At 34.6% G+C, this 24,662-nt stretch overlaps 2 protein-coding genes across 3 annotated transcripts; both read left to right on the top strand.

Moving 5' to 3' along the window:
- Positions 1–745: 745 nt before the first annotated feature.
- On the top strand, positions 746–6,944 carry LOC108335912 (65-kDa microtubule-associated protein 6). Of its 2 annotated transcripts, none has more exons than XM_017572120.2 (12): positions 746–1,456; positions 2,332–2,535; positions 3,129–3,395; positions 3,759–3,974; positions 4,085–4,240; positions 4,347–4,506; positions 4,737–4,888; positions 5,446–5,533; positions 5,614–5,687; positions 5,783–5,857; positions 5,993–6,355; positions 6,465–6,944. In XM_017572120.2, the coding sequence occupies exons 1-11, from the start codon at positions 1,382–1,384 to the stop codon at positions 6,329–6,331; spliced, it is 1,806 nt and encodes a 601-aa protein (XP_017427609.1). In that variant the 5' UTR covers positions 746–1,381; the 3' UTR covers positions 6,332–6,355; positions 6,465–6,944. The 2 variants fall into 2 exon arrangements, with proteins under 2 accessions (XP_017427609.1, XP_017427610.1); XM_017572121.2 differs by having other exon boundaries at positions 747–1,456; positions 6,507–6,944.
- Positions 6,945–9,099: 2,155 nt separating this feature from the next.
- Positions 9,100–21,015, top strand: LOC108335723 (uncharacterized). Its single transcript, XM_052869097.1, has 17 exons — positions 9,100–9,567; positions 9,767–9,965; positions 10,757–11,062; positions 11,355–11,444; positions 12,010–12,483; positions 12,612–12,719; positions 13,537–13,667; positions 13,761–13,890; positions 15,659–16,025; positions 16,120–16,572; positions 16,695–16,873; positions 16,955–17,113; positions 17,250–17,324; positions 17,648–17,765; positions 19,026–19,177; positions 19,997–20,212; positions 20,306–21,015. The coding sequence occupies exons 1-17, from the start codon at positions 9,362–9,364 to the stop codon at positions 20,942–20,944; spliced, it is 4,002 nt and encodes a 1,333-aa protein (XP_052725057.1). The 5' UTR covers positions 9,100–9,361; the 3' UTR covers positions 20,945–21,015.
- The last annotated feature ends 3,647 nt before the right edge of the window (positions 21,016–24,662 follow it).

The raw sequence follows: 24,662 nt of genomic DNA, 5'->3' as shown, positions 1-24,662 counted from the left end.
TAAATTATTAAAATATTTTAAATTCATTTAATAACATTTTTTTATTATTATACGAGTCTGATTAAAAAATATTTTTTTACATTAAATTTTCATAGTATCACGTGGCATTTATGATTTTTTAATAAAAATAGTTATTTAACAAAACACATACAAATAAAATACAAATTCCATAAGAATTTAATTAAAAGAGAAAAAGAAAATATTTGGCGCAAACACTTCGATGTCAAAACAGCTAGTTGGGGCACAGCGAAATCCAACCCAAACAATTCCCACGCGCTTCCGCAAACTTCAAAAGGCAACTTCCTTGTCTTATTAGAGAGTGTGAGTCACGCGCTCAACATCGAGTGCCAAACAACAAATGTTGAGATTCTATCCTGTCACAAAAATTTCTCACTCACCCACTATGCGACTCAGTGAGACCCTCCTCACAAACACAACAACAACGACAAAGAATTTTAAGAAAAAATAACCACTTTGGTTCAGTGACAATTTAGTGGTTGAACTTACCCAGTCTTAAAAATATGGAATTTGAAAAATTGACTAATGAATATGTAATTTAATGTCAAATTAATCATTTACTAACATAAATTTTCTTATGAAAAAAGATTATTGAACCTTTTAATTCAGAAATTAAATTAGAAAAAACAAAATTCTCATGGGTTCTGTAATGATAAAAATAGAATAATATAAAAGAAGAAGCCATGTTTGTGTTTTTGAGTGGAGTTTTTAACCTATGCAAATCATTGGTGAATGTGAACACATGAGAGGGAGAGAGAGAGAGAGTGTATGTATGTATAGAGAAGGGAATACAGATCCATTTGAATACATGGTGCTTTACCTGCTCTTGTGTGTTCAGCTACATGTTTGAGCATTTGAGCATCTAACACCAAACCCTAAAAAAAGCATTATCCTCTTCCTTTGTTCTTTGCCCCTTTGCCTTTGCACAACCCTTTTTCTCTTTCCTCTTCATTTATTTTGCTTTCCCTCTTCTGCAATAATAATGGCAATCATTTTCATTTTCTCCCTCTGAACACTTTCTCCTACTCCAACACACACCCTCTTTACAGATCCTGTCATATCTCTTTTCACAATTGCTTTCCTTTCTTTCTTTGTGGCTGCCAAAACAATCTGTTCGAGTCAGAGAGAGAAACAACCAACCAAAGGTTTCAGCTTTAGATCTGAGGGAGCTAAGGTTGTTTCGACCAATGGAGACACCCCGTGTCTCTTGTCTTTCACCTGAGAAGAAAGTTTCTTGCTTTGTGCTTTGACCCTTATTATTCTTCTTCTTTTTCATCATCATCTTACTCTTTCTTCTACTACTGCCTTACTTAGTAACTTTCAAATTAGCTCTACCTTGTGAGCCACTGAAAGAGGGTCAACAATGCTGGCCATTGGGGTACATGGCACCAGTATCCGCACAAGTACTACTTGCACTGCTTTGCTCAGAGAACTTGAGGTCTTTCTCCTTCTTTTGTGTTTCAGAATTCTGGGTTTTGAGGAATTTGTCGGTGCAAAATAAATGAGGACACGGGGTGTTTTATTTTTTTTCGTGATGAAGAGTCTGCTCGTGATTATTTGTTCATGATATGCCTACCCTTTTCTTTATTTTTCTTTTTTGTTTATTTTCTTCTTCTTCTTCTTGAGTATTCTCTACCCAATGATGTGGTGTTTCTCTTCAGGTCAACTTTTTGTCTGTTCCACTGTGTCAAAAGGGAGACCACTGATAGGGTCTCTGTAGGTTATTTTATTACGGAGGAAAGGGGCTTTGTCTTTCTTCATGAGATTGATTACCTGAGCTGAAAAGGGCCCTTTTTCAGCTTTTTAAAATTTCCTTGTTTTTTAGCCTAAATTTTGAAAGCTTTTTTTTACTGTATGTTTCAAATTTCATCGAATTGGGATTCTTGATGCATTTTAGAAGTTACCAGTTTAGCAGTTGGTATGAAGTTTTGAGTTGACTTGGTCTTTAATAATCCAATTTTTTACAACAGTTCACTGTTTCTTTAATCTCGTTGCTTTGTGGTCAGAGAACCGGTTTCTGATTTGGTGACAATTTGGTTTAGGCTTGGTTTAGTGTTTTATGGTTTTGTTGATTTGCATTAATGTGTCTATAAGAAGTTATTACCAATTTGTTTGTTGTTTTCACTTGTACTTTATTCTTTCCTTGTTACTTTCGTTATCTACTGTTTAATTATTATACCTTGGTGTAGTGTTTTATAATTTTGTTGATTTACCAAACTGTGCTGTTTTCACTTTCACTTTAATCTTTATTTGTTACATTTTTTCTCTATAGCTTTTCTTTTCTTGGATTGACTGATACTGTTATGTGTGCAGCAAATATGGAACGACATTGGGGAGAGCGAGGTGGACAAAGATCGAATGTTGATGGAACTGGAGAGGGAATGCCTAGAAGTATACAGGAGGAAGGTTGATGAGGCCGCAAACACAAAAGCACGTTTTCATCAAACAGTTGCTGCCAAGGAAGCAGAGCTTGCGACACTAATGGCTTCACTTGGTGAACATGACATTCATTCACCGGTAAAGCAATTTGCTCTTGTTCAAAAGTCAATTTCTTAACTGGATTTCCATAAGTTTGCTGTCTGGATACAAAGAAAAAGTAAAATTATTAATGAATTCAAAATTGCATAGGCGATGGTGCTTAACTTGCACCAGTTTAGAGTGTCAATGTGTGATGTTGTTATTAGAGCATCAATCTCCACTATGTCTCCTACACCACTGCTCATGTTCCGGCACCCTCACTCCAACATGCCAATGAAAAAAAGGACGCAAATGATATTATTTATTTGATGTTGCTGCAATCAGTAAATCTTAAGAGCCGTGGCTGCTGCTGTAGGACTGTCTGAATTTGTGAATATTGATGTAGGATAGTAGCACCTTTATACTGTTCATGTGAAATATGTGCAAAGCATTGTCCTGTATTGAGTAATATGTATGGAATGTTTTACTTACATGGTTTGTGATTCTTTTACCTACCTATTTGAGGATAGTGGTGATATTTGGTATGAACTTACTAAAAAGATATAATTAGGAGTTAGCTTTTGGGCTTTGAGAGGATAAAAGATATAATTGCGTGATACGTGTTTCTGATACTTTTTTCTGCGAATTTGTAGATTAAGATAGAGAAGAGATCCTCTTCCCTGAAGGAGAAACTTGCATCCATCACACCTTTGGTTGAAGAACTGAAGAAGAAAAAAGATGAAAGGTTGAAGCAGTTTGACGATGTAAAGACTCAAATAGAGAAGATAAGTGGGGAGATTTTTGGATTCCATTCTGTCAGTAATTCTTTAAGCATCACAACAGTTGAGGATGAACAGGACTTGTCACATAGAAGACTTAACGAATATCAAACACATCTCCGAACTCTTCAAAAGGAAAAGGTTTGTATTATGGTAGAATCTGATCTTTGATCAATCATGTAGAATGATCTTTGAACTTCCATAGACTTTTGAATTTTGTGAATGATCAATTCTTTTAATATTTTTCCTTATATGTGCGTGGTCCCTGCCCTTTATTTATTTCTCCTAAGAAACGCAGTACATATGGAAATTTAAATGCTTTTCTTGACCCTTTTTGCCTTATTTTAAATTTCTTTTATACCACTCATGAAAGAATCTTCGAGGACAAGAAAAGTCTACTTATAAGTGGGTTTGAGATATTCAAAATGCATTCTCATATCAATTACTATATCGATACTTCTTTATAGCTCATTCTTTACATTTTTTTATGTCTGTTCTTTTCAGTCTGACCGTCTTCAAAAGGTCTTGCAATGCGTGAATGAGGTCCATTCTCTTTGTAGTGTGCTTGGGTTGGATTTTGGCCAAACTGTGGGTGATGTGCATCCAAGTTTGCACGGGACTCAGGTGGAACAATCTACTAATATTAGCAATAGCACATTGGAAGGCCTAGAGCAGACCATTCTAAAGTTAAAAATAGAAAGGAAAACTAGAATTCAGAAGGTGTTTTATGAGCTCCGTACTTATTATTTTTCAGTTTATTGGTTCTTGAAATTTCTTCCCTTCCTTTACTCTGGTCTCAGACTTATAGTATACTCTTTACAAAATTGCAGCTGAAGGATGTTGTAGCTAAACTGTTTGAACTTTGGAATTTGATGGATTCATCAAAAGAAGAGAGAAACTGTTTTAGGGTGATTACTTCTATTGTTGGAACGTCAGAAACAGAAATCATTGATCGAGGTGTTCTTTCAACAGAGATGATTGAGAAGGTCTCGAAGTTTCTTTCTATTTCCTCACCCTTTGTTTATTTATTTTTTCATTCTTTCAATTTATTCTGTGGAGATGCAGCACCTAAACTGAAGAGTCTTTTTGCAGGCTTCAGCGGAAGTGGACAGGCTTACGAAACTAAAAGCTAGCAGAATGAAAGAACTTGTTTTTAAGAAGAGGTCAGAGTTAGAGGAAATATGTAGATTGACTCATATTGAACCAGATACAAGTACTTCTGCCGAGAAAGCTGGTGCATTGATAGATTCTGGTCTGTTCCAATACATTCATAGATTATTTACCTTTAAGCTCTCTCTTAGTTATTACAGAACATCTTCTTTCTTAGAGTATATATTTTTTTTCGAAGCTCTATTAGGGAGGGAACAAAAATATGGAGTTATTTCTCTAAATAAGTTGAACCAAACACACCTATGTAAAATTCTTTTTTTTGGGTTTTAGAAGGAAATTATCTGACGTTGAATTCTACTGTTTCTTTTATAGGCTTGGTGGATCCTTCTGAGCTATTAGCCAACATTGAAGCTCAGATAATTAAGGTAAAAGATGAAGCTTTGAGCAGAAAAGAAGTAACAGATAGGATTGACAAGTGGCTTTCTGCATGTGAAGAGGAGAATTGGCTTGATGAATATAATCAAGTAAGTGGGAAATTATATTTTACAATTTTTTTCTTGCGCCTGCCCAAACTCTTCTATTTTCATTGGAAGTTTCGTATGCTACCTTTTTTGGTTGAGGGATTATTGAATATACCTTGTATTTTTTATTAGAAAAGAGAGATTCTTGTATGGATTATTCAAAATCACTTGTCTGGAGTACATCCTAAAAAGGCCCATGACAGATGGTCTGAAGAGAAAGTAGATGAAACCAAAGTTTATAAAATACTGATTACAATTTTATTGTAATCCTGAGTTTTTCTTATGTATCTTTAATATAACAGGTCTATTTTTGTTATGCGTCTTGTTCAAACTCTATCACTCTGGTGTGGCTATTTGTGATGCCATACTTTTGTAAGAAAACTGTAATAATAGTGCTGCCCACTAATTACAGGATACCGCCAGAGACTATCAATATTCCCTTTTCATTAGACAGTTCAAGTATTGCAGTTCAAATAAGTGCTTTTGCAATATGATTTCATCGTGAACACTGTTAGTGTTAGATCATTTAGTCTTTTCTCTGAAGTAGCATATAATTTCAGGATGACAATCGGTACAGTGCTGGGCGAGGTGCACACATTAATCTTAAACGTGCAGAACGTGCTAGAATAACTGTAGCCAAAATTCCAGGTACTGCTTTCATGCATGCTTATCTGTTATTTTTTTACAGTGCCATTTGGACTTCTTCTAATGACATGCTATCTTTCCAGCTATGGTTGACAATCTCATTAACAAAACACTATCATGGGAAGATGAAAAGAAGACTCATTTTCTATATGATGGGGTGAGCTTTGAAGTAATATATAATTATTGTGGTTGTGTTTTCTATCTTCAAGCCTTTTTTTAGTAGGTGAATTTTATTGTCAATATGATCTATAGGTACGGTTGGTTTCAATATTGGACGATTATAAACTGGCCAGACAGCAGAAAGAGGAAGAGAAGAGACGACACAGGGTAAAATTATTAATCTTTGAATCTAAAAGTCAGCAGGATTTTTTCTTTCTTTTCAATTTTGATGTTCTGAGAAATATTGCTACATGCTGAACTACTATTTATAGATAATTGGGAGTGTTTTGTTGAATCTTGCAGGACCATAAGAAGATGCAAGATCTACTTCTAAATCAAAAGGAAGCCATTTATGGTTCTAAACCTAGTCCAAGAAAAAATAACAGCTTTAGAAAGACAAATAGTTACCGTGCAAATGGCAATGGATCTATGCCTCCCACGCCTCGCCGGAACTCCCTAAGTGGTGGAACAACATCAGAACTACTGACACCGCGGTCCTACTCTGGCCGTCAGAATGGATATTTTAAGGAAATGAGAAGATTGTCTACTGCTCCTCTGAACTTTGTGGCTATATCCAAGGAAGATACAATTTCGTATGCTTCCCTTTGTGGTTCAGAGCCTGACTCCCCTCCCCAAGTTTAAATGATAAAAAAGAAAAAAAAAATGGTAGGTTGGTTCCCTAGTTTGCTATTATTATATTTTTTATGAACTTAGACAATGTGTGATCTCCCATAGCAGAAAGTTAACTTTTTTCTTTGCTTGGCCATGTTTTCAGTGACAAGATAGTTTGATGAATGGCATCATTGTGCGTGTGCAGGAATAGGGTAAAAAAGATTTTCTTGGGCAACTGTAAGCAGCCAGCAGAAACGTTGTGAATACGAGATGGATTGTACACTAGTATTTGCTTGTAATAAGCTGATGAGATATACGTGGACAGTGATAACTGACATTTGAGGATACAAATTAGGGTGTTTATGGTTTGAAGAACATTAGCTTTGGGAAGAGTGTTGATACTGGTAGGGACAGTGAAGTGCATGACTCCTTTTGTAGAGGGTAAACAGTGGAGATGATGGTTCATACAGTGTTTGACCATGATGTATGCTCTGGGTTTTGTTTGTGTATATATATGTTTCAGTGTGATGTAGTAGTAACTAAGATTATTTTGATTCATAACTGTAGGTGAAGTCCTATTTCATTGCATTCTAATCATGTTTGTTGTATGTCATAATCCAACATCAACTTTTATTCTGCTCAACATTGCCACTTTAGCCCTGCCTGCATCTCTTAACCTTTTGTGATTGCGAAGTTTAGAAACTTTTTTTAATATATTTTGGCAACATTTAAGAAGATGAACCGAAATCTACAAAAGTTTAATTGTGCATTAACAAAAGATCTAGCCAAAATAATTTCATGTGTTTGACCAAATGACATAAATTTGAACTACAAGTTTTTTTGGGGACCCAAATGATTATACCTGAAACTGTGACAATAAACTAGTAACTTGTTTTAGTTATAACATTTTCACCCTAAGAAGTAGTATGTTAACTGAATTTTTTCAGTAACTTAAAAATAGAAAATTATTTAATAACTTATCCGTCAACGTCTTAGTCTTTTAAAGATGGTTAGATATATTGTTTTAGTCTTTTAAAGATGGTTAGATATATTGTTTTAGTCTTTTAAAGATGGTTAGATATATTGTTTTAGTCTTTTAAAGATGGTTAGATATATTGTGTTTTATATTAACGAAGGAAGTATAGACTTTTGTTATAGTTTGATATTGATAGATATTCTTAATATTGTTTTTAAAAATGTCTTTTATTTATTATTTTTATGTTTGGTTGTTATATATATTTGATAATTTTTTATTATAAATACATCATTATCCTACGTGGTTTTTAGATACAAGAGGAGATTAATTTTATATCTAGTTTAAATATATTCAATATGGTATCTAGTGTTCCTCAAGGAATACTTACTTCATAATCATACTCAATATACTCATAATGATCCTAAACTCTCTTATTAACTTAAGTGTCGAAGAGTTTTTTATAGGTGGATCTCGCCCTTTAAAACAAGAGATTCAATATTAAGAGCACTCAAGCTACTGCTACGATCATGTCATTTATTTGTAAATCCAAACTCAAGATTCTGGTAAGATCATTTGGCGCCCACCGTGGGACCTTGATAAACTCTTTCTCGGTCTCACTTTCCCATGGTTACCCTTAGAGTCAAGCACATGTTTCCTACGAAATGGAATCTAACAAATTAAAACCATACAATATCAAATGCAGATACTAATCCAACAAAACAACAAACAACGATGACATTACAATGCCGAGCTCGAAGCCCTTTGTAGCCAACGATAGGCAAACCTCCACGAGCTGTAGGAGCTTTACCAGAAGCTGACAGGCCTGAAGGATGGAAAACCATCTCCTCGATCTCAACTACACTCCTAGGAGAAGACCTCCACAACTCCCAAACAAAGCATAACCCACAAGCTCAACGAAATTCCAGTACAAGCCGAGACTGGTCTCCTCAACACAAGAGTAAGTCAACTTGGCACAAAACAGGAGAGACTCGTGGACGCTCCCACCACTTCAACTAAGATCGATCTCCTCAACATTGGAGCGAACCAAATAGGTTAGCCAGACACAGAAAGAAAGAAAGACGCAGATATGCCAACACTTCGAACGAGAGCCTGGTTGACGCAAATATCACAACCCACACCAAGACGCAAAACTAGTAGTGTCCTTGGATTCCATAAAATACATCGGAAAATTAATAAATTAGCAAGTTGATATGCTCGGCATAAATCTCGAAGAGCTCGGAGTAAATGAACCTGACGCATAACCAAAGAGACTCGTCGATGATCTTGCCACTCAAGACGAGATCGTAGTAAACAGAGGCATCATAGCTCTCGTCGAGATGGAGAGTCGGTAGAGTTTGATATATACCAGACATCTTAGTAGAAAGGTAAACCAAGAAGGATATCAAACTTTCCGAACATAACACCAGATACCATGACATTGTGGATTTACCCATTCAAGACTCTAATATTATAAATATATAAGTGAAATAAAAATGATCAAAGTTAAATACTTATTTGTTTTATTTTTGTGTGTTTGATTTTGGATTATAGTAAAAGTTTAAGCTCATTTTAGATTTTAGACTGTATTGTATTTTTTTTTGAATTGTTTCTATGTTTAATATTATTTTGAATTTAAATTTATTTAGATTTGAATTAAATTTTATTTATTTATTTTATAATTGAAAAAAATATTAAGTAAGCCCGTTTAACTAATTACTTCATCTCTTGATAGAATGAGTCATATTTAATTTTTTTCAAATAAGTGACTTAATTAGATTAGTTGATTGAGTGACCAACGGAATGTTTCATTTTCACAGCACTAGAAATATGAAGCTCTGTTCGGGTCAAGTAAAACCCACAGCATCTCTTCGGATTTTCTAGGCAATTCTACCGAGTTTAGTCCTTCCTCGCTGCTTCTACTGCTGCATGAGACCTTTGTTTCGCGTTATCACAAACGAAAACGAAAAAGCTACTCATCAAGAGTGATCGCGTTCTCTTTCAGCGTCAAATAACCAAACACGTTGTTGGCATCTGTTGAACTCGTTTTCTTTAACCGTACACTGCCTCTGCGTCTCAACAGCGATATGGACAAACTCACCGAAGAGGAAGTGGAAACTGACCAACTCAAAAGCAGCACCTTTCAACGCTTAAAATCACACTCGTTGCACCTTCTCGACCTTTTGCAAAACCCTCACATTCATAATCAGAAGCATTCTTCCGTCACCGTAATTCCCCAACTCCTTCGTTTCCTTCAAACTTCTTCACCCTCTGCTTTACAGCCCTTCTTCGAGTAAGCTACCTCTTCACAAACTCTACACCCTCCATAAACCCTAATTTAAGACTAATTTTAATTTGATTAACAGCACATGAATTCGGCTGTTTTTTTTTCTGATGTATTGTCATGTGGAGTTTTATTGTTTCAAATTTCAGTTTTTGTTTAATGCTTGTTTTACTCAATCTCACCTTTTTATGTGATTTTGATTTCCCAGCTACGCTCTATTTCCGTTACTCCTGCTGCTGGATGCAGCGGTTCAGTGTAGGTCTACCCTGAAAATCGATTCTCTGGAAAATTATAATACGCCTGGTGTTTTGAAAACACCTGTTGAAGTGAGTGATGGCGTTGCTGAAGGTGTGGTTAAATGTTTGGAAGAGCTTCTGAGGAAGTGTCGTTTGAATTCTGTGGATCAGGTGCGTGTGCTTATTGCTTTATGCCGTTGACATTTGTTCTGGATAGATTGTATGCAAATTATGTTTTCTTACATTGGGATTTTATTTGCTTTTGTTTGTTTGTTGAGTAAAATCGAACTGCCACTGTTGAGTGTGTTGGGTGTGTTGTGAATTGAGAGCTATGCTGCTCTCCCTCCTCATTAGGGAAGGGTAATGAACAAAAGAAATAAATAAAGAGCAGAAGGAATCTAGGGACGTGTGGATTTGGGGTCTGAATGCACAGAAACTGAAGCTGCGCTGCGTTGTACTCCGGCCTTTAGGGTCAAAATAGGAGATGAAGGACACCCTCTAAATATTTTTTAGAGTAAAACGTGGAATAAGTGTAGATATATTGTGCAATATTATTAATTTTTTTTAATTGTTTACCTAGGTCCTTTAAAATGCTCTGTGATGTAAGGGGGTTATATGCTGATAGTAGACAGTGATCTAAGCTTACTTACCCTCGATAATTTGGGGTCACATTGATATAGTTATGCGCCATTTGTTTCTGAATAGCCAGTGGCATGAAACGGTGTTTATATGAGGTTTGTTTTTTGTTTATATTTTTGCTAGTGTTGCACATTCTGTTTTTGGTAGGCTTTAAGTAATTTACAAGTGCCAATTTGACTGGTCTTTACACCGTAGCTGTATTAACTCATGACGGCTGTCAAGTACATACTTCTCATTTGGCATGAACAGCTGTCTAAACTCTTAACTAAATGGTGTTTGGTTCGAGACTGACACACATACTAAACGTTGGTATTCTTTCACAGATGGTTGTTCTACTAAAAAAGTTAACATATGGGGCAATGTTGTCACCCTCCGAGGCTTCAGAGGAGTTTCGTGAAGGAATTTTGTTGTGTGTCAAGGCACTGCTTTTGAGTTTATATTCTTGTTCCGATATGTCTTGCGTGTGTAAACAAATCCCTGGTTTGCCGGCACTTTGGGGTGGAGATAATAATGATAGACTTCATAAAACTTTCGTGAGTGGTTCGGAATCGGGAGAATGTCTACTTGCATTTCTTCAGTCTCAATTTGCATCAGCTGCTATTGGACACTGGCTATCACTTCTTCTTAAAGTATGTTGGTTTTTGTTAGAGTTTCTTGGTTAAATTCCTATTCTGTTATGCTTTTATTTTATTTTATCTTTTGGGTGGGTTATTAAATGGATAGTAGCATTTTATAACAAAATAACCAAAATTTTAAAGCATGTAGCACTTGTATTGTAGAATAAGATAACTTCTTCAATTAATTAAGACAGAGATCTTTCTTTTTTAAACTGGAACTAAGTGGAATTTCCCATCCTTTTTTTCTTCTGAAATTTAGTTGGCACATATTATTGAATTTATACCAATTTGGTCTTATGAAAAGACTGCAGATACAGAGGCTGCCAGGGGACAACAAGGTTCTGCAAGACTTCGAATTGAAGCATTCAAAACTCTGCGGGTGCTTGTTGCTAAGGTAATGCAATGAAATATACTTTTTGAAACACATGTAAGAGTTATTTATTCATTTTTTGCCAAGGAAAGATAAATTACTATAGAGATGAATGGCCAATAGTATAAATAAAGGAGGTTAAGATATCCTTCTCATAAAAGATATAAAAGGGAAAAAATACAACCAAGTTTATCAGGGAAATAAAATAGTCATCTCCCTGCTTGTTTGATTGGACTTTTCTATAAAGAAGCAATAATAGGAAGAGAACCAAACTTATAAAAGCTTTTTCTATCCCATTACTACAATGAAGGCTATGAAATAACTGAATTATCAGGGTTACATCGAATAGGTTTACCTTTTATTGCACCTCTGGAATCCTCTGAAGTTGTTCTATTTTCTTACATGTTACAAAATGCACACCCGGATTTTGGTTATGGAGTGGAAATTGGGAGAGTCAAAGTCTTAAAATACATGAAGTGAGAGGCTTTTTCCTCTCTATCCAAAACTGGATTTTAATATATTTAAATTCTTTTCTAACTAAATGTAAATATGAAATCAATCAATTGGTTGTGCTGGTTTACTTTTGTAGGTTGGTTCTGCAGATGCATTAGCATTTTTTTTACCTGGCATTGCTAGTCAGCTAGCTAAAGTTTTACACAGTGCAAAAATAGTGATAAGTGGTCCTGCTGGTAATGTGGATTCTATTGACCAAGCAATCAGAGGGTTCACAGAGTTTCTGATGATAGTCCTCCAGGATGATGCTAATGCATCTGCCCTCGATATCGAATCATCTTCAGACTTTGATTCAAATGAGTGTAATTCAACACTTTCTCTTTTGGAGGAGCTTCGTCACTTGCAAGTTAAAAATTGTGTTAATACAAAAGCTACAGAAGATACAGGTGTTGAGTCAGAAAAAATCTCTTATTCCCAAACTCAACTCCAAGAAACAGGGAATACTGATCCTGATAAAGAGAACTTGTCTCTGCATGTGAAACGAACAAAAGATTGGATGCAGAGGACATCAGAACATGTCAATAAGCTGTTGGATGCAACATTTCCAGACGTATGTTTCATGATGTTAGTTTCCTTGTCTTTTTTGCCAGCGTTGGATGTTTGAAACTAGAGTGCTATCTGTATCTTTTGATATACAATGTAACTTTTTATTTGATCAGTAAAATCATTGAATTTCAGATCTGTATTCACCCTTCACAAAAGGTGAGAAAGGGACTTGTTGATGCCATAAAAGGACTGTTGTCAGAGTGCTTCTACACATTGGGGGAGAGTAGACTGATGCTTTTGGTGAGCCCTGAACTGGTTAACTAGGAATAACCATTGGTATGCAGGTAGACGAGACAATGCTATATAATAAAAATTGCTGATGGATGTGTAACTAAGTGCAATCTAATCCTTAGCAAGCACTTCATAGCAATACTGGGTTGGAACCTTGTGAGTTTCAGTACTCACCGCATTCTGTTCTCCATTCCCTTTATAAAACCGATAAAGAAAGCAGTTATATTTTATCCTTTACCATAAATAGGTTGGAAACCGGTTCTTTCTCTTGGATGGTTTAATGAGTGAAGATATTATTTAAATTCGTTGACATTATGCTCCAGTCAAGACACCAACAAAGTGAGTACTGCTGTGTAGAGCCTTTTTGTCTTCAGTAATGGGTATAGCAAGGGTAACACAAAGGTCCTCTAATGAGCACAAATAGTTTATTCACCCACGGCTAAGTGTTGGGCAAGTGAAAGAAGTTGGCTTACACTCAGGAATTTATTGTGTGTACTTGCATTTTTCTGGTCCAATGAAGTAGGGAAGTGGGGCAATGCGTGTTTTAAATTTTTCCTCCTGCTGCTCTTATTTATGAAAGAGTTTAATTAGAATGCACTAATGGTGTAAATGTTTCTTACTTAGTCATCCAATCACATTGTCCCGAATGCTAAATGAAGATTACTGGTTGATTGACAGTGTATAATTTTTTTTGTACTGACTGCCTGAAAATTAAACTCTATGAAACTTTGTTATTTTTCTTTTGTTATGGAATATTTCAGAAGATATGTATCTTGTCAAGTAATCTTCTTTATTTTTTATTTTAATTCATTTACTAATGATTCAGGAGTGCTTATGTGCCTTGGTCTTTGATGTATCCAATGATGTGTCTTCAACTGCACAAGATTTCCTTGAGTATTTGTTCTCACAAAATTTGAAGCATGTTATAAAACAGAATGCTACTGAGATTTTTATCAGGTTCATCATTTATTTTGGACTCGTTATTCGTTGAGGATGGTTTTCCCCCTTAGGTTTTTCCCTGATCAGAAATATTTCCTCTTTCAACTTCAGGCACCTTGAAAAGCTTCCCAGGGTAGTACTTGGCCATGAGGAGTCATACGCTGTGTTACATGCTCAGAAATTGCTAACAATAATATTTTATTCTGGTCCTAGTCTAATATTGGCTCATCTTCAGTCTCCTGTACGTGCTTCTATAATAATTGCACACATTCTTTCTATACGTCTATTATAATTTCTCCTGTTTTACAGTCATGATTTGTTTTGTTTCTTTAGATATGGTTATCTTGGTTTGGAATAGTGGAAGAAACTAATTAGTTGTACAGGGTAAAAATTGGTGTTTATTCTAAATTGTAATTTATTTTTTCTTTGGTAATGAAAGAAATTACTAGGATAAAAAAGAAAAATACAAAAGGAGGATAGAATCTGCAAGAACTAAAACTAGCACAGCCAAAAGTAAACTGATAAAAAAACAGAAATAAAGAATGTGCAGAGTAACATGTCAATCTAACACGGACATCCTTCCCAAAACACCGTATGTAAAACATAATGAAGCTAGAAAATCTGCTCTATCGCAAATGAACTCACTAGGAGATTAACATCCCCGAGAGGATTCTCACATTTCTTTCCAACCAAATATAACAAAGAACTGCAGCCTGAGAACACTGCCAAAGCTTTTATCTAAGACTGAAATTCAGAAAATTCCCTATCACTTTTCTTCAAAGTGAAAATCCTAGGAAATAGTTGAGTGAGTTAAAGAATAGAACTGAACAGCAGGAGCTTTGTGAAATAAAGAGGGACGACACAAAGTCTAGGAAAAGCCATTTATATGCCAAAGCAATATTTTTAGATACCAAATTATAAGACCCAAACCTCCTTTTTTTGGGTGTACAGTAAACTTCCCTGGTAACTAACTAGGTGTAATTGTGTTAGTTCAAAATATTCTTTAATTTAAAGATAACACCAATTGCACTTGACAAGGCATCTATATTATCTTGAGAACTATGGTTTTATTGCTAGAATATGTTGAAAATATCTCGTAAATAATCTTTTTTCTTTTAGAATATTTAACTGTATTTTATCTTCGGAGTGGTTTTTTAATCTCATTATACTCCATTACTGGCTTCCTTATTTAATTAATTTTAGTGTGTTTATTTACACAGCAAGCTTTTAAAGCTTAGTAAGCTTTAGCTTGAAGGTTCAAATGAATATCTATAAAATATACCATAATTAGTCTCTTGGAATATTTTAGATTATCTTTTAGGAGTGTTTTCCATATTTCATTATATTTAAAGATTTTTTCTATCTCTATTAATTAGGACCAGGAGTAATGCTCCCTGTTTATCCACTTATTCTAAAACATTACATTGAATATAGTACATCCTGTAAAATGCCCTGACATTTCATATAAAGTCACCTGTTCATTGTTTAATCTTGCATGCCTAGGTTTTGTGCAATGAAGTATTACTTATTGTAGTTAAATGTTGAAGATCCCTCATTGACTACAGAAAATTATAGTATATGAGTGAGTGTAAACCTTAATTTATAAGTTTTTTTATAAGGTTAAGTTTAAAATGTACGTTTCCTAAGATGGTGTTTGAGCTTATTTTTTTGAGGCTTGTTGGACTTATCATGTCACTTGTTATTGAACCACCTACAAATATTTAGTCTCTTGCTTGACATGTTCAGTACTCAGCATGAGCGGCGGGTATGCTTGAGATCTTGCATAGACTAAAGATATGACCAAATTATAGTATATAAGAAAATGAAAACCTCATGTTATAAATTGATTATGAGGTTGAGTTAAGTTTAAATTTCACATTTTCTAAGATAGAACATAGGTTATATCTCCTTTATTTTATATTTTTCTTTTTTTATTGTTTTAGTGCAATTAAACCCTTTTTCATATTTTTCTTTCATGGACTTTTATTCTGATGCTTGGAAATTATTAGGTTGAAGCCACTAGATTTCTAGATTTGTTTGCTGCATGTCTCAGTCATAATTCAGTGTTTTCGGGTTCGCTCAGAAAAATCACTTCAACAGATCGATCGTCAGCCCTGGGATATCTTCCCTCCATTGCAGAGTTGAAATCTGGAGCTAATTTCTTCAATTATAGCCCCTCTCTTATAAGTTCTGGTTTATCCGAACTCCCTAAATACAAGCTTATTGAGGAAAAGAGTATAGAAAAACTTGTGAAAACTGCTCAAAATAACTATGAGCTTCCTCGCATGCCCCCTTGGTTTAGTTATGTTGGTAGTCTTAAGTTATACGAGCCTCTTGCGGGGATTCTCCGGTTTGTGGGTTTATCTTTAGTGGCAGGTGATTTTCAATTCAATGTTCTTTTTCACATAGCTCTTACAGTGTTTATCTTTAACCTGGATTTACTTGTATTACCTTTGTTTGTCACTGCTAGATAATATAAGTGAAGGGCTTATGTTGCATGTGATTGAGACCCTGCTAGGTTACTTCCGTAAATTGGTTTCTGAGCTTCGTTTAAGAGAATACAATGAAGAAAGCTGGCAGTCTTGGTATGACAGGCATGGTTCTGGACAGTTATTGAGGCAAGCTAGCACAGCTGCATGCATGCTAAATGAGATAATATTTGGTGTATCAGAACGAGCAAGTAATGATTTTGCTAGTATATTTCATAATTGTGCATTTCATACTGCTTTCTGGAAGATGCCCAAGGATAAAGGTATAAGGAGTTATTTAGTTGAATGCATTGGTGGGATCTTGCATGAGTATCTATCTGCTGAGGTATGGAATGTTCCAATTGATTGTGGAACTGCTGACTTGCTGCATAATGCTGTGGTTGAAGAAGATATTAGCCTATACTTTTTCCAAGATGCTGCAATGCTGCGTGAGGAAAGAAGCTATTTTTATAAGCTGACATGGCTGTTTATTTATTATGATTTGGTTTCTTTTTCATATTTACTTCTGTAGAAACTTGACATAAAATAAAAAAGGGTTTATTTATTGTGAAACAGGTTATTATTGATGGAGTAGGCATCTTTAATATGTGCCTTGGAAGAGATTTTGTTTCTAGTGGATTTCTACACTCTTCACTTTATTTATTGCTGGAGAATCTTAGTTCTTCAAATTACAGAGTTAGAAATTCAGCAGATTCTGTGTTGCATATACTTTCAACCACATCTGGCTTTCCAACTGTCAGTCATGATCTTTGTTAATTTTCTAATTTTTTAATGACTATTATTTATTGCTATCTTATCTTAAATATATTTATGTAGGTTGGGCAGTTAGTTTTGGAAAATGCAGACTATGTGGTTGATTCAATATGTCGACAATTACGTCATTTGGACCTAAATCATCATGTTCCAAATGTGCTAGCATCCATGCTGTCCTACATTGGAGTGGCTCACAAGATTTTGCCGCTGCTTGAGGAACCAGTATGACCATGGCCTCTTATTGCCATTTTAAGCAAACTACCTTCCTCATTGTTGGCTATGCTATGATAATTCTTCTTTTGCCAGCATGTCTAACTATTTCTTATTTCTTGTGGTCTAACTATTTGTAAATGAACAGATGCGCTCTGTGTCAATGGAACTTGAAATACTGGGTAGACATCAGCATCCTGATCTAACTATTCCATTCCTAAAGGTATGTTGCAAGCTACAACCTCTAAAATTGTGCTTCCATTTCCTTGTTGAGTGGATTTTAATCACACTATTTCCTCCATCTTTTTATATTCATCTTCACCTGGTAGTAATAAATCCTAATGCCATCATTGAATACAGGTTTGGAACAGTTTTCAAAATATCTACATGAGATATTTACCATTCTTTAATTTAGGGATAGATATGGCTATTCTTTTTTCAATTTGTTTCTTATTTAGTTAGCATGCATCTCTGAAGGGCTTTAGGTTTCAAAATGTTTGCATAGTTCTAATATCAGTTAGTGCACTGTAAACTGGTTCATCTCAGGCTGTAGCAGAAATTGTGAAGGCATCAAAACATGAAGCTTTCCTGTTACCCACTCAGACAGAGTTGTTTGCCAGAGATGTCCGGTCTATAATCTCCAATTCAGCTGAAACTAAGCAAGGTTTGAATTTCAATCCATCATTTAAAATTCTTTTTTAGTTCTCCAGGAATCATTGACTTGAGTACAATCCTTCAATTTGTAGCATTCTTTTTTGCATAGTTCACCTTTTGAGCTCCTTTCACTTACAAGTACACACACACATACTCGTAGAGATGTGTACCGTTAGAATAGGCATTAAATATAGTTAGGAAGTAGTTGTATTGGGAAAATGTTATATGTGGTACTTATCTTTTTATCTAAGTATCTATAATTGATCTTTGATCTACCCTAATACACATTGAATCAGAATCCTGTCTATAAATATGAGAATAGGGACCACATTGAGTCTTTTTACAAAAATAGATATTCAATTGAGTAAAACACAAAGATAAAGACCAAACAACTAAGATACCATCTAAGATAAATGAGACAGAGAGACGAGAGAAAAATAATAGTGAAAGGATCTGTGTATTATTCACATTACTTGCACAATCATAAGTACGTTGACTTATTTATGAGTCATTTACGGACAGCTGTCTACTGTTGACAATTGTTCAATTACAGAGAAAACTACAAATACAAAGATAGCTCCACAATATACTAACTATAAACTATTTAATTATAGTATTACTAACACGAACAAAAACAAATCAAATGTCTAAATATAGGGGGCCAAATTACTATTTAAGTTTTCTTATTTTTTCAGTGAGAGTCAACGAAGTGTTATTTATTTTAAAAAAATAAGTTGGCCTTACAACTTGGCCCAAACCAAACATTATAACATAATATTATTGACCTAGACTAACCTACCCACAGTTACCAACAACCTCCTTCGTTATTGTGCAGTGCACTCTCGGTGCCGGCTGACACTGCGGTATCTGCTTATGCTGTCACCGCTGCTGACTGCAAGTTCACCCTACCCACTTTGAACCAACAACCTTCTTCATTATAGTATAATGCTGGAGTGATAATAATTAGTGGTAAGTAATAATTACATAATATGAATTACTATTACCTTAATTTTACTTAGTATATCAATCATTTATATTTTCATGTTGTTACGATTACCATGTCTGTCAAGTGCTAGACCTCCTAAGACTTTATCGGGTTCACACCCGTAATTTTATTACTTAAACTGTTAATTTCCTTGATTGTGTTGCTATAGAACAGTGTAATAGGACTTATATTGGTGCTTCTGCATCAACCAGATTATGTGATACCTGTTCTCTTGTGGTAATGGTTGTTTGTCAATTATTATTAAGTGAAGAGTTTTGCTTGTAGATCAGTGGGAGGAAATTTTATTCAAGTTAAATGATTCAAGAAGATATAGACGAACAGTTGGTTCTATTGCTGGTTCATGTGTTACTGCAGCAATCCCACTTCTAGCATCTATCAAGCAAGAGATATGCTTAGCAGCCTTGGATATAATTGAGGTATCTTTTGATTGAAATGCTTTACACTTCAACATGTTAGCCATTGATGTAAATAAGAGAAGCATGTATTCTTTTTCGGTACTTAAGGCAATTTTGCATGCTTTTTCATGAATTGCTGGACTCTGAACAGCCATTTTGATTAAACTGCAAATTTAAAAATAGAGATGAAAGATCTGAACTTCAGATTATAGACAATGCTAAAAATGAGTAAGAAAAAGAAGAGGATATGCCTAAAGGGTAACTTTCATTTCACTGTTCCGATATTTTTTGTTTTGAATGAGAAATAGGATTAAATGGTTTAAGCTTTAAAACCAGTTTTATACAACTCATCTCTCTTTTTTATTTGTCATACATATGTAGGGATATTTGAGTGCTTTATTGTACTGTTGTTTGTATTAAGGTTTTCTTAAGCACTTTTCTTTATATAGATGCTTTGCTTTGTTTTGTATTTCTGTTACCTAGGAGGTTTATCTGTTGACATTCATTGAATTCAAGCCTTTTTAGGCATCTCTGACATCTTGTTCCTAGTTCCTAGTTTCTACACAACCTCCATCAGTAACGAATTATTTTCTTAACGGAAAGCAAATCCGTGTCAATGACCTACCTAACTGGATTTTATAAAAGTAAAATTGTATGGATAACTATTCCAAATGGCATAGGGTTCTTATATTGCTGAATTTGCACAAAATGACGGGGTTTTGGATAGTGATTGTCAGTTATTATTTGCCTGCTAGTTTGAGTAATAATCTAAAATCATTTTGAACAATAAGTTATATTTTGTATTTTTCTCATTGCTATTTTGATAATTTCTGGTTTTAGAGTGGAACTTTGGCAATAGCAAAAATAGAAGCTGCTTATAAACATGAAAGGGAAATTAAAGAAGCAACTGAAGAAGCGTTAGAATCATTGTCACTGTATCAGCTGAAGGATACTTTGGAGGCTAATGAAGAAGGGGCTGACGAGAACAGGCTACTCCCAGCAATGAATAAAATATGGCCGTTCCTGGTTACTTGTATTCAGAACAGGAACCCAGTGGTGAGTAGTCCCTCGTTGGCGGTCATTTCTTACTTAATTGTTTGGATGATTTTGCTTGAGAGATATTTTAGGGATGCAACTCATGTTTGGCAGGCTGTGCGGAGATGTTTGAGTGTGATCAGCAGTGTAGTGCCCGTTTGTGGAGGAGATTTCTTCACACGTCGTTTCCTCTCTGATGGGGCTCACTTTTGGAAACTTCTGATCACATCCCCATTTCATAAAAAGTCATTTTCCAAAGATGAAAGGATTCCTTTGCAACTACCTTATAGAAGCAGTTCCATGAGTTCAGAGGATTCATTGGCTGAGACATCCCATCTAAAGGTTCAGATTGCAGTGCTCAACATGATTGCTGACTTATGCCGTAACAAGAGCAGTTCCTCTGCATTAGAACTTGTTCTGAAGAAGGTTAGTGGTTTGGTTGTGGGGATAGCCTGTAGCGGTGTTGTTGGACTTCGGGATGCTTCCCTGAATGCCCTCCATGGACTTGCATCTATTGATCCTGATCTTGTATGGCTTCTCTTAGCTGACATATATTACACTAAATATAAAGAAAATTTGCCTCCACCTAGGCCGGAGTTACCACAAATCTCTCAAATTCTCCCTCCTCCCATGTCACCCAAAGAATATCTGTATGTGCAGTATGGAGGTCAGAGCTATGGTTTTGACATAGATTTGGCTTCTCTGGATATTGCTTTCACAAGATTTGACTCTCAGCATCAAATGTATAGCTAAGATCCGAATTGACGTGTATAATATTATTTCTGGCGTTTCTATCCCATTGACACATCATCATTTCTATCCTATCTTATGTTTAGTGCTGATTTGGATTAATTTTAAATGATTTTTTATCAGAGAAATTAACTTTTTTGGAATATACTAGAGTAACTTTTGTAACAAATGTGGCAGCTTTTCAATCTTCTATGGTTGTTCAAGCCTCGGCTTTAAGTAACATAGTTAAGACCTTTCCTCGTTTAACTATTAACTTACAAATTGGCTTGCATAGTTTTCCATTAATTAATTCAGAGATAAAAATCTTCTCCAGTTCCTCCGTTGCGACAAGCAAATTAATATAGAACACATTAGCGACTCAAAACCTTGTATAGTTGGAATATAAAAAAGTTGAGCGGGTTGCCGAAACAACTAGGAAATCTGATATTTCTAAGCTTACACTTAACCATTCTTAAAAGACGGCCAAACTTCCTCTACTTGTCCCATAAATTTTGAAATATTCACTTTACCTTTTAATTTTTAAATGATAATCAAGGTTTCATGACTCCATTTTCGATATGAAAAGATGCATGCTGTGGGCCCCATTGGCAGGAATTTGTTATACTGCACTTTGTTTAAATACATTAGTTTCTTAGTTTTATATGCTTTAAGTCCACATTAAAACTCTTAGCATTTTAGGTTTAAAATATTTTTTAGTTTTTATCTCATTTTCATAATTTAGTTTAAATTATATTTATTACTCGTTAATAATAAGTGTGGTCGCACGTAATACCTTTTTAATGGGCACTAATTCTTTTTAATGGGCACAACATGGAGCTTACTTCGGGACACCCCTAGCTTGATGTTTACACCTTGTTTGGAGGAGAGGGACCTTAGACCAAGGCTCGATCTTGAAGCCAAGAAAGGTCATCTTTGAGCTTCTAGAAGTTCCTTAACATGATCTTTAGGCTTGGAGGGCAAGGAGCTCTCCTAGGTTCTAAAAAAGTGTATTGTATTTTTTGATAGGTCTCTAAACCTTTCAATCTCTTATAAATGGTTGAATATTTTGATTAAAAGTTACTCATATTCAATTATGTGAGTTTTGAGAAGTGCCTCAACATGATCCCTAGTCTTGGAAGACAAGGAGTTGCCCTAGGTTCTAAAATAGTGCATTATATTTTCTTATAGGTCATTAAACCTTTCAATTTCTTATGGCTGAATATTTTGATTAAAAGTTACTCATATTCAACTATGTGAATGTGTCTCTTTCTTCTAAGAGTGCGCTTATCCCTTGTTTTATCTTGAACTTTGGTTCAAGTAGCAATAACCATTACTTGGGTTAGACCATTCCGTAAGTGACGTGTCTTCTTCCCTTTTCTTTCTTTCTTCTTCTTTTCCATTTTATCTTTTTATTTTTATTTTTTTTTATGTTCTTGTTTTTTATTGTTCATGCTCCACATATTGTGTTTCTTATCATCTCTTCATTTTGTTAATTGAACTATCTTCTTCCTCCTCTTGAGTTGAATATTTTGATTGAAAATTATTCATATTCAACTATGTGAGCTTTTAGAAGTGCCTCAACATGATCCTTAGGCTTGGAGGACAAGGAGTTGCCCTAGGTTTTAAAAAAGTGCATTATATTTTCTTATAGGTCCCTAAACCTTTCAATCTCTCATGGTTGAATGTTTTGATTAAAAGTTACTCATATTCAATTATGTGAGTATGTCTCTCTTTTTTAAGAGTGCGTTTATCCCTTGTTTTATCTTCAACTTTGGTTCAAGTAGCAATAACCATTACTTGAGTTAGACCATTCCCTAAATGACGTGTCTTCTTCCCTTTTCTTTTTTTCTTCTTCTTTTTCATTTTTATTTTTTTATGTTTTTGTTTTTTTATTGTTCATGCTCCACATATTGTGTTTCTTATCATCTTTTCAGTTTGTTAATTGAACTATTTTCTTCCTCCTCTTGAGCTCCTGTAAAGTGAACCTTAACACTTAGATAACCTAAGGGATTATATTCGTGTTTAGTAGAGATCTTCTTGAAGCTTTCATAATCACAAACACCTTATGTGCTAAAGTAAAATAAACATTTGTTATGGTGTCCCAAAAGTTTTCACAACATTGGGTTTAGAATGTTTATATAAATTTGTCTTATTACATAAACTAAATCCGATTCTTTACTAACCAATCAATTTCCATTAAGCAGCCTAACGTTGAAAAATATAAACAACTATTCTTTTACTAAGACATTTCTACCCTCATACATGAATTAGATGAGTATAACAAAAAATATTTGATAAGGCCTTCCATACATTCATTAGACGAGTATAACAAATAATATTAAACGAGTTTGTCAATGAACTGATTATACAAGTTTAACAATATATATTAGTTTGTTCATACAATCACTAAACAAACACAACAAAAAATATTAGATGAATCATTCCACACATTGATTTGACGTATGGGTAAACTCATTAAATGAGTTTGTCTATATACTAATTAAACAAGTCTAGCAACAAAAACTAGACAAGTCTGTCCATACACTAATAATACAAGTTTGACAATACTCATTGTTAAAAATGTCACTAGTGCAAAAAGGGCTTTTAACATCACCATGTCAATGTCAGGCATAACAATATCCAATGTTAAAAATGTGTGGTGACACTTTTGTAAATAAATTCATCAAATTTGACATCGGCCAACCCACGTCAATTTCAAAATTGATGTCGGCCCACCCTGGCTCCAATGTGAAATTGTTTCTTAATGTTTATCATTTGTTGGGTCACATTAAGTTGTTTTAAAAAAGTAATTAAAAACAGCGTGAGCCTCATTTCCTCTTTACTTTTCTCTTTGCACGAGCTTCCACCAAGGTCACCCAACAACTACGGTGACAAGGAGGAGGTCTAATGTGATTTTCGTTTATTTTCACTCACGTTACTGTTATTTCAGTGCCCTTTATAACATCTTTCTTGTTCCCATTGATTGGTTTTTGTGTAGCATTCCCAAGTGCGTTCTGAAGTGTGTTCTAAAGGCTCTAAGGTCATCCAACCGTGGCAACCTTAAGGTTGGTGTTTTATAATTTTTTTTTCCTATTTTAGGGTTTTGTAAAGTGTCCATATATGAGATATTGCTCACAACTTCAAAGTTGTCAATATCTGGTAGTGAAAAATTTCAAAATGTCATAACTTTTGCTATGAACCTTAGATGGAAACACTCTAAAAGTTAAAGTTGTTGGAAATGGGGTGACAAACGCCATGATCGATTCCCAAAAGGGATTATGTTTCTTAAATTTTCAAAAATCCATTGTTTAAGGTATGTTTTTTATTTTTGTATTATTTTTCACCAATTTTTTCATAGTTTACAACTTTATTTGAAATATCCATAATACTTAGAAAATTAAGATTTTTTTTTATGGTTGTATCTTGTATTGTATATTGATTTTCCATGAGTTTAGTGGAGGAAAATATTGACACAAATTTAATAAAAAGAAAAACAAACCCACAAATTGATGTGTACTATGTAAGGCCTAGGAAAAAAAATTCTATAACGGTGGTTTGGATAGATGACGTTAGTTAAAGTAATAAATGATAATTATACCGAAGTAAAGCGTATCACAATTAGTTAGACATGTGTACTGCTTCCCTTGGTCGGTAAGATAACTCAATAGCAAACAGTGTGCCATGTCTCCAGCCTAGTTATTAGGTTGACAAGACACGTATATTGTGTCCCCAAGTCGACTAA

The sequence above is a fragment of the Vigna angularis genome, chromosome 10, assembly GCF_016808095.1.
Source record: "Vigna angularis cultivar LongXiaoDou No.4 chromosome 10, ASM1680809v1, whole genome shotgun sequence".
Classification (NCBI taxonomy): domain Eukaryota; kingdom Viridiplantae; phylum Streptophyta; class Magnoliopsida; order Fabales; family Fabaceae; genus Vigna; species Vigna angularis.
This window is presented reverse-complemented; position numbering and strand designations above follow the sequence as displayed.